Raw genomic sequence first — 10412 nt, 5'->3', positions numbered from 1 at the left:
GTGACAGTCCAAGATTGGTCCAATGGTGTCTTCCTTTGAACGCCAATAAGGTAGTTTGTGAACTGTCAATAATGTAAAAATGTGACAAAAGGGGGGAAAAGTGAAAAATAGGCTAATTCCCAAAAAGTAAATAAGAGTTTTTGGAGTCTATTAGTATCACAGCCAGAAAACCATAACTTAATGCGTAAAACTGCAAAAAGTTTGATTTTTAACTCATTAAAAAAAGAGGAAGAAGAAGCATTCTTTCATAACTAACACTAGGCTACAAGTTGACAAAATTCAGAGAAAAGTAATGGCAAAGTTTAATAGGCCATTGTTTATTTAAATATCAAACATTTTTAAATGTTAAAACCAACAAAATTTTCGAGAAAAGAAACTAGTAGAAATATTGATGTAGAAAGATACATTTTGGCTGTGTATTTTCGGTGAAATTAATCAATTTTTGATGAAACCGGCTCCATTTTAAAATATTTACCAATACTTTAGCTAGAAAATTAAATCAAAGCTTTTTGTCTTTAAAAATGAAATCAACATTACTATTGTTAACAATTTTATATATATTGACATATCAAGGGTTAGGACAAACATTACCTCAATAGTCTCGACTTTAAATTTTCTTTCCACTTTTATTTTTTTCGTATCTTTTAATGCTTTTTTTACACAAATTCTTTTGTTCAGATCTTAAATATATGACTTCAAACTGCCACTTATGACAGAATTTCTGTAGGCCAGTCAGTTGCTCCAGACTCAATTTAAACTCATAAAGTGGTAGTAAAACGTAAACCTATAAACTGAGTTATCTTGTCTGGTGAAACTATTGAACGCAAATAAAACCGCCCATCAAAACTCGTTAAACTTTATTACACTGTCGTGTCAAAGAATTAAACTAAATAGACAGCCCGGAAGATTTTGATGAGACAACCATTAAATGGCAATTTAAAACCGCATTGTAAAGATTCGAAGACGGGACGACAAGTCTAGATCAAATAGAATCTCTCCAAATATTCAAGCTTTTGGTAGCAAAACTTAATCCTGAATTTATTTAATTGGAATTGGCGTGCACATTTTGGTCTGTCCCTAATTATAAAAATTATGTAATCGGCAAAATTTTGTGAACAATATTTTGTAAAATAACTAAGGTAAGATTTACACCCGTTGAAAAGAAGGAAATAAGTGGACAAAACAGTGTAATTGTAGTGTATTTCTAGGAGTGTAATTTCTTCAAAATTGCGGTGTATTTCTAAGAGTGCAATGGCTTCAAGATTACACTTTTCACTATTTTCCCCACTAAAAATTGGACTAAAGAGTGTAATCAAAAGTATTTTTTAAGAGTGCAAAAAGAGCGAAGTAAACAGCGTAAAGAGTGTTAAAAAGAGTGTAATTTTTACAAAATTACACTCTTACACTCTTTTCCCTGCTATTTAAGAGTGGAAAAGGCTTTACACCCTTATACTCGCTTAATAACGGTGGACTAGGGGTGGAAACCTCGGCCCGGGTTACTTACAAAACTTACAAAAAGTGCTCCCAATATTTAGCCTCTAAATCTTAATTTGTTGACACCACAATGCAACTGCCTTACATCTGCAGCTTTTTTTCACCCATTCAAACAGTCGCGGAGATTCCAGAGCACAAAAATAATCTCATAAAATTTATGGCAATTACATATAAATCTAAAAAAACATAGTTAGTATCAGCTGAACTTGGAAAAAATGAACTGCCGCAATGTTCCAATTGGCTGTAAAAAATTTTTGGCCACCACGGTAGAAGCTTGGTGCTGAATTTTTGTAAAAAATGCGAAAAAATGCGGTGGAAAGAGAAAAATTCTCACCGCGTATTTCCTATATCTTTTTCGGGTCAATGCGGTGAACCGCAGTGAAATGTTCAATTTCACCGCATTAAACGGAATTTCTACAAAAAAGAAGCTTCCGTACACGGGTTTGAACCTCTCACCTCCTGCAAGTCTACATTCTTCTTTTTCCACTGCCCATCTGTTAATTCCTTCTATCATATTTCCTGTGAATTTAAATCCGATTTAAGAAACGTAGGAAAACCAATGCGGTAGTTTTTGTAAGAAAAGCGGTAAAACCCGGTGAATAATTTTTTCACCGAATTCCCGGTTTTCGCCGCATGTCTGACATTATTTTCCATATAGTCCATACTTGCCCATAAGGGAAAATTTTGTACAAAAGGTTGTGAAAAGCGGTGAAATTGTTTATTTTCGCCGCATTCACCGCAATCATCGCATTTCTTATAAAAATTCATCGCATTTACAGCATTTTTTAAAAATTCACCCAAAAATTTCGACACTGGAATTCGTCTGAAAAGCGTCGTGATTTCGCCACTTAGCGGACTGCGGTTAATTGCTAGATTTTAAAAGGTCTAAGCCGATGATCGGTGTTTGAAAAATTAAACATGTGGGACTTTTCAAAACAATATAAATTATTGCATACAAATTTCCAAAGAATTCACAAACTTATCATACCAGCCAAAAATCAATACTTAAACATCGTTTCGAACAAAAAAAGTTTTAAAACATATTTTATGAAAATTTCTTGTTATTTGCTCAAAATTGTTTAGTTTTCTCTATTTCCATCAAGAGAAAAGTTTTCTGTCGTCTCAAGGCAGGCATTTCGTATAAGAAATTTTCTGGATGAATTAAATTGGTTTGAAAGATTCTAAAAAGAATAATTCTAATTCTTAAACTTTTTCCAAAACTTAAATTGTTTTATTGGGACAGGCCTGTGGCTTTTTTCGGGTCACAATGGATGCTAACAGAAAATGAAAAAAGGTTTTATCTTGTAAGACCTTCAAAAACAATGTGATCTCAAACCGAGTTTTGAAACAAAAATTGAATTGAGACTTTAAAATATTTGTTTACGGAAACTCGCACACTTAATTCATATTTTAATATAGTGAAGTTGAAAACATCCCAATTCAAGACCTGATGGATGTTTTGCAACACCTTGTCAGGCGACTGCAAATTTCCCAAATATTTCCAGAGAAATGATGATTGCACAACTTTTGCAGTTTAAATATGGCCAATCTCTGCTTTCATTTGGTTGTTATTGAGGCATCATCTACCATTTTGCCAAGGACTTTCCAGAGATATAGTTATCATAAAAAATAATATATTTTAACGAGCTGAACAAACAGAAATTAAAATCACCTAATGTAAAAAAAATTCAGCGTTTGAAATTGAGAAATCACAGTATAGGCATTTTAAACCAAGTTCATGCATTGAAATTTGCGAAGAAAGACTTTTGTCACAAAGCCAATACCAAAGACATAGCCACGTCCCTAACGAAGTCTATTGACGCCTGTTTCGTTAATAATAAATTATTTCAACAAAATATGCAGAGCAAATATTTATATATTCATTTAATTAAGGAGAAGTTTTATGTCACCGCAGAACCCCTGATTTCATTTCAGTCTGCTTGTTGTGTGTTTTTGTTGTATTTTTACGGTATCTGTCAAATTGTAGATTTTTTTGAGAGTTATTGGAGCAACTTGCATATAATCTCCAAAAATTTTACATAGGCGTGAAAATTTTGAAAATGATTTTGCCAAAAGAATCATAAATCCCCATGTTTTCAGAAAAAAATTCCCCTACTGTAATATTAATAAATATTTTAGAACTGATCGCAAGATAATAATGATTAAGAACAGCTTCACAAAACGTTGTCAAAGAAGCGTCAATGTTCAATGAGGTAAGATTATTTGAAGTTATACATATTTTTGAAGCAAATTTAGCTATTTTACTACTTTGAAATAAAAATTACGCAAAATCCTTACTATGGCCGATGAATAAATTCTCTTGAAGTGTGTTGTAATAGATTTTTAAATTGAAAAAATATTTGATAGTTGTTTAAATTTAATTTATTATTTTTATGAAACCCAGCCAAACTGATTGAGCAATTAAATTGAATGGAGATTTCGTTATCAGTATTTCTAAATTTCAAAACACAAAACTGCGTTTCCATAACAATCGGCTACATTATGTTGATCGTTTTATTGCCTTGAAATTGAGATCTTATTGAGTTTTCAATTGACATATTTTTCATACTTCTGAATTTCTGTTACGGGAACACAACAGCGGTAACCTCAACAGAGTCAACTATTACCGGAGAAACCAACGAATTACAGAAAAAAACTTTTTCAAAGTTTCGGAAAATCATAATAGAAAAGTTTTCTCTTCTTAATTGTCTGCCCCATGCACTTAAGTTTTTGTCATCAATTATACCTTTACATTTGCAAAAAGCATTTTGCGTAAGGTTCTGTTTTTGGTATTAGTTTTCTGTTTGCGCATTCAGTTAAATTTAAAAATTGAGTTATTGCTATTTTAAAACGAATCATTTATTCGTTTTTAGTTCTTTTATATTCACATTCAAATAATTTCCACCAGCAAAAACCAATAAATTTGAAATGGAATCAAACAAAAATAAATCCAATCAAATCAAGCAAATAAAAATAACAAACGCAATTTATGGAAAATGTTATTAATGAAGAAAGAGGGTTATCCCCAGGATTGTCCAAATTTTTATTTAGTGCAATTGAGCTGATTTGGCGACATTTTGTTGCAGCATTAGAAGCAAGGGTTTGTAAAGGACCAAACCATATGACTATTGATTTTCGATGATTTCGATTATCAGTTCATTTTGAAACTTGTTGAAATATTTTTGTGCTTCTGCTTCCAAAACAAACAATACATCTATGTTCCTCTTTGTTTTCTTATGTAAAAATATTTTATTTTGACGGCAAATTTAATGGGCTGAAAATTGATTCAGACAAAACGATTTCTTTTTTATGATCAGATGTACTTTCTGTCATTGTTTGTTTATTTTTACTTTTTGTTGTTTAAGTACAATTGCTGAACATAACATCATCAGTAAAGCTCCCAGCGGTCTTTTCAAACAGAAATTCAAAGACTAATTTTTTTCACTGTTGAACTGAACAAACAGTTCCCGATGATTTTCTTGCGCGTGCGCTTATTGTCATATTATAATCAGAAAAACCGATAGATTTTTGTCCAAACTCGATTGGGGGACACAAATGAACATTTATTGACGTAATCTGCGCGTTAGTCTCATAAATTGGCTCAAAAATCCCTACGAGGCCAATAAAATGTGCGTTTTCACCGAAAAGAAAACGGACAACGTGATAAGATAAGTACCTTCCAATCTAATTCTTTTCCCAGTAGGACCAGTTTTCTTTTCCCTGAATTTCACGCTGGTTCGTTGTCTGTTTATTGTACGCACGCCTTTGAAAATTTTGAATTGACAAGGAGATCGTGTAAACTGACAAGTTATAACTGAGAACTTAATCTCTCCTGGGGCACTTATTTAGCCCTTTATTTTGCTGTATTTTCTTTTTGAGTCTCTTTTTGTTTTGGCTTGAGAAGTAAACTCGCCCCTCAATTTTTCATACCGCCCCTGTTTTGACTCAATAAAAACGTGGTTTAAATTAGCGGCACAGTTTCAACTTCTGCAATCTTCAACGAAGCCGAAAAACTACAGATAAATTCATGAAACGAAAACTGAAGTTCAGTTTGTTCGTTTTATTGAGCATATCCTGTAATTTCAGTCTTCTGGCATTGGTTTTATTGTATCCTAAATTGTCTGGAATTATATGGTAGTTCATTTCTTGTGAGGACTTTATTTAGTGCTTGACAATTAAATCTGGGCCAAACCTAACACAAAGTAAGTCAGTCCAATTTACTGGAGAAATTAACTTCTTATTAGAGAAAACGAGCATTCCCCCAAATTTTAGCTTTTTCCAAAATACTAAATCGAATTTGCGTTGCTGTTAGACATCTATGAATGAATGACTGGTTCTTCACAAAATTTTTCCTTCTGGAATCTCAAATTTGACTCATTTCTTCAATTTTTCGATTTCATACAAACTGTTTAATTTTTAACCTAATTTGAACATATCTAAAAATAGTCATTTTGAGCTGAGCTGCAGTTTGGCTTTCGAGGATCATTTTGCATTATAATTTTTTTAATTTTTACAAAAGCCAATTTTTTAACATATTTTTTGAAAGTTTCTTATTATTTGCTCAAAATAGTTTGGTTTTCTCTATTTCCATCAAGAGAAAAATTTTCTGTTGTCTCAAGGCAGGCATTTAGTATAAGAAATTTTTCTGAATGAATTTGATAGGTTTTAAGAAATTAAAAAAGAAACAATCTAATTCTTAAACTTTTTCCAAAAATTAGATAATTTTATGAACAGACCTATGGCTTTTTTGGTCAAAATGGATGCTAAAAGATTTTTAAAAGAAGGTTTTATCTTGTAAGACCTTCAAAACAATATGATTATCAACCGAGTTTTGAAACAAAAAATGAATTGAGACTTTAAAACATTTGTTTACGGAAACTCGCACACTTAATTTCATTACTTGATATTGTGAAGTTGAAAACATCCCAACTCAAGACCAGATGGATGTTTAGCAACTCCTTGTCAGACGACTGCAAATTTTACCAGACAAATGATGAATGCACAATTTTTGCATTTTAAATCTGGCCAATCTCTATGCTCTCATTTGTTTGTTATTGAAGCATCATCTTCCATTCTGCCAAGGATTTTCCAGAGAAATAGTTATAATAAAAATAATATATTTTAATGAGCGGAACAAACAGAAATTAAGATTACTTCAACTTCTCTATTTTTATTTTTTGGGGACTAAACCAATTATGCCTTTTAATATTATTTATAGAAATTTTGTTTTGAGTTTCTAAGTAGTCACTAAATAATTATTATTTTCATGTCAATTCTTCACTTTTTACATTAATTTTGGAACAATTTTTTATATCACGACCTATTTTTTTTAAAAAAACTTGCAGCTATATTGGTATTAAAAAATAAAATAGAAAAATAGAAAAAATAAAATGAGTTATTGAAAATACAAATGTTTTTATATGCTTATAGTGATCAGAACTTGTTCAGACACGTCGAAATGTTGTAAGAAGAATGGCTATCTTGTAAGATAATAGTGAATAAAAATATACATCGAGAAAATATTGCAACGCCTAAATGAAGCCTCGAAGCTGCGCACCAAAATAACTATTCTGCGTCTTTTGCAGAATTGGTCAATTAAGTTTTTTGCTCCGACAAACATAGATATTTTTGCATGAAATTTGTTTTTTGCAAGCATTTTTGTTTTCAATCTTTCTGCAAAACACACGCAAACTTTTGGGTTTTTTCTGCTATAAATAAAAAATAGTGAGCCAGAAAAAATGGGAGTGTTGCTCGAGTAGAATGAACTTGATCATCATCGTTTACTAAAAGATTACCTGAGTCTAAACAAATGGCCTCACTTATGAATAAACTTAGCTCAATTCACTTCTTTGAAGATAAACTTGCATCAGGAGTTTTTTTTCAAAAATTTGTCCCTTTTGCACTAGAGGGGCTACGCATGATCTGAATTTAAGAGGGCGATTTTTTTTAAGCTGGCAATGTTTCGATCAGAGACGAGTAATAACTGTCCAAGCATGCAAATAGTATGTTAACCTGAACAGAATAAAAGAAATCATGCTATGGCAATTAGCCAAATTGGAGCGAAAAGCAAAAAGAGTTTTCGACTGGCAAGTCGGTGGGCGGGGTTCGCACGCGTCCGGGCTTCTCCGCAATCACCAACCCGTGATTCCAAATAACATCACACAGCGCATGAAAGACATGTCTGTGAATAGCAGTCCGCAATATCTCTTAAACTGATATTAGGCTATATAAACTGTCGGCCAAGTAGGGGGGGGGGGGGGCAAGTGTTGAAACCGAAAGCTCCTTCAGTTCTTGTCAAAAAAAAATGGATTCCACACAGCTGTTTTTGTTGTTCTAATTACTAAACGTCTGGTTTGAAACAACTTCATTGATCGAATCGGTATAACAACAGCTAATATTTAATATTTATGAGCATGTAGGTATGATCAAAGTACGCTCAATTCTCCTTTTAATAGACAAAATTCCGGTCTATTCATCAAAATAAATAATCTGGCATTTTCAATGGGTTTTAATCAAATATGTCTTTTGTTTAAGAGACAGTACTTTCTGTGACGTTCTGCTGTTCTTGTAAGGATTATGGAATTATGTGGACATTTATTTTAATTTCAGAGCCTACTCAGACATCTCAGACAAAATCATTTGAGCGAGGCTAGGAATAAGAGCTAAACGGGCGCAGAAACGAAAGGGAGAAAATGAAAATCAGAGCCGAAAGCTTAAATTTAATTTTTTATTGGCCAAACAATTTGACTGATTTAAAACAGAGTTCAACAATTATTAGAAATGGCGAATTATTCAATAGGAGTTGCCTAATAGACTATAATATGCTGTCGGTTTGTGCTCCGCTCGGCCTCTCATCGACCGCACCCCTCTCCTTGATGGACCTAAGGCTTTAGTTACGCTAATTTTTGAATTATTTTTTCACAAAAAATATCTATTTTAGTAATGATTTTAAGATCTCCCAATAATTGCTCCGAGAAAAGAATTAGCTCAAAATCTCATTTTATGGCATTATGCTCTACGCCCATTCGGCTCTACAGGCATCCTCCATTTTTAAAACACTCGTGTTTGAAACTTCTGTTTTTAATCCCGATTTAGGCAGACTTCTGAAGTTGATGTTCCCATTTTTGATCCCTTTAAATTGAAATCTGTTGTCTGATCGGGATTTCTGTTTTTGCGTTTTGTTAATGCTTGATTTGTGTTTATTTGTGAAGCATTTTTAATTTCAGCTTGATGGATTAATTGCAAATAACAATTTCAATTCCAATCCGTGTTTGTTAACAAGAATTCGCCTGCCAATCTTTTTTAAAAAAGTATACTAAAATTATAACCAAAAGTTGAATACAGTAATGAAAAATTGTAAACAAATATTTTATATACAAATAAATCTAACTAAAAATTTAATATTTGTACCTCAACAAATCACTTTTGCTGCTATATCGTACATTTAACCCAATTAATCGGAAATCAATTTCTTTTAATTTTAGCATTCAATTATCTAAATATATTCTGGGTGTTTAGACGCATTGGGTATTTCGGCATTGGGTATTTTGCCCTGACATTAATTTTGGGATGGTTTTAAGCAGTTTTACCAATACAATTTGAATATTTGTCGACCATAAATACAGCAAGAGTGAAACACTTTTATGGCTAGTTAATAAATAAAACAACAGAACACCTTTTATGAGAAAATTGTTGATTGGTGAATGCTTTGATGCTTTGATGTTGAATTGCGTTCGGATGTTATTGGTGGGCAGGTAAAACGAACGTAAAAGGACTGTAAAGGGGGGTGAAGCGCGTGAACATTTCAGAAAACCCATTGAAGCGAATCGCAAAACACCCGATTTTTACTCTTACGTTAAAACTAATTTTCGACAAATCCTTTTTTCCTTCTAATCATAACAATCATTATCAATCATTATTATTATTGACAACCAAAGCCATTAGACAGCTTATGAATGATAGTTGGATAAAATGCTCAATGCCAAAAATATCCAACGTTTGCCCAATATTTTACTCAATAGTTTAAAGTTATCAGACAGACTATTTTAGCGAGATAATTTATTACCTTTTTTAATTTATAATCTTCTTGACCATGTTTCTGCTGCCGGCCGTGGGAATTGGTATGAAACTATCGCAACCAAAAATAATATCTACGTAACCGTTTTATTGCGATGAAATGCTTTTAATGCTAACTGCTAATTTATAATAGGAACTTGTAAAAATATAAGATGAATTAATGGGGATTTTATGGCATTGGGTATTTTGTCTAATCGAGTCCTTCGACATTGGGTCAAAGGTCATTTAATCCTTTTAATTATTTCTTCTTTCGCTAATCAAGAATTAACTTTTACTGAAAATCGACCTAGCAGGCGGTGGGAATCTGTTCGTTGTTTATTAAGTATTTAACCACAATAGTACCAAATTTGGTTAAAAATTGGTGCGCTCATAAACACATTGCCGTGCTGTTTGAAAAGCAAGATGATGACAACTTCCATAATTGCGATTTGAAGCAATTCAGTACGGAACTTCCCAGGTTGCGAAAGGAGGACACTTAATTCCCTCGTCAATTGCTGAATAAGGTACTGAATTTGATTCTTCGTTATTGAACTCATATCATAATTTGCATTACAGTTACCGAGTAGTCGTTCCAGACCCCAATAGCTAGATATACAAACATATTTTTGACTTTTTGCTCCGAAGAACTTTAGCAGTGAAGGGGGGGGGGGGGGGGCTTCACGCCCAAATGGTTTTTTATTCCGACATTTTAGGTACATTGATATAAATTGATGTGGGAAGACATTATTGGTATCACCAGAAAGCTCGTCAAACGCAGAATATTTCAAACAGTTGGATAACTTTCTCTGTTCTAGCTTTCTTTCTCTGCTTTTCCATTCAGATTTCAATCTACTTCGCTAAGA

At 32.6% G+C, this 10412-nt stretch overlaps 2 protein-coding genes across 5 annotated transcripts in view; one reads left to right on the top strand and one right to left on the bottom strand.

Annotated features, from left to right (window-relative positions):
• The window catches only part of LOC142344811 (uncharacterized), a 340173-nt gene that overhangs the window by 135020 nt on the left and 194741 nt on the right, over positions 1-10412 (bottom strand). The window lies entirely within an intron of this gene.
• LOC142344816 (uncharacterized) overlaps positions 1079-10412 on the top strand; it is a 136790-nt gene continuing 127456 nt past the window's right edge. Inside the window, exons 1-2 of one of the 2 annotated variants that reach the window (XM_075396793.1) lie at positions 1079-1094; positions 3688-3707. In XM_075396793.1, the coding sequence (XP_075252908.1) occupies positions 3703-3707 (5 nt within the window). In that variant the 5' untranslated portion in view covers positions 1079-1094; positions 3688-3702. Of the gene's footprint in view, positions 1095-3687; positions 3708-5246; positions 5697-10412 lie in introns of those variants that run through there. The other variant, XR_012759284.1, reaches the window with a different exon arrangement.

Source organism: Convolutriloba macropyga, chromosome 8 (genome assembly GCF_964194025.1).
Source record: "Convolutriloba macropyga chromosome 8, txConMacr16.3, whole genome shotgun sequence".
NCBI lineage: Eukaryota > Metazoa > Xenacoelomorpha > Acoela > Convolutidae > Convolutriloba > Convolutriloba macropyga.
This window is presented reverse-complemented; position numbering and strand designations above follow the sequence as displayed.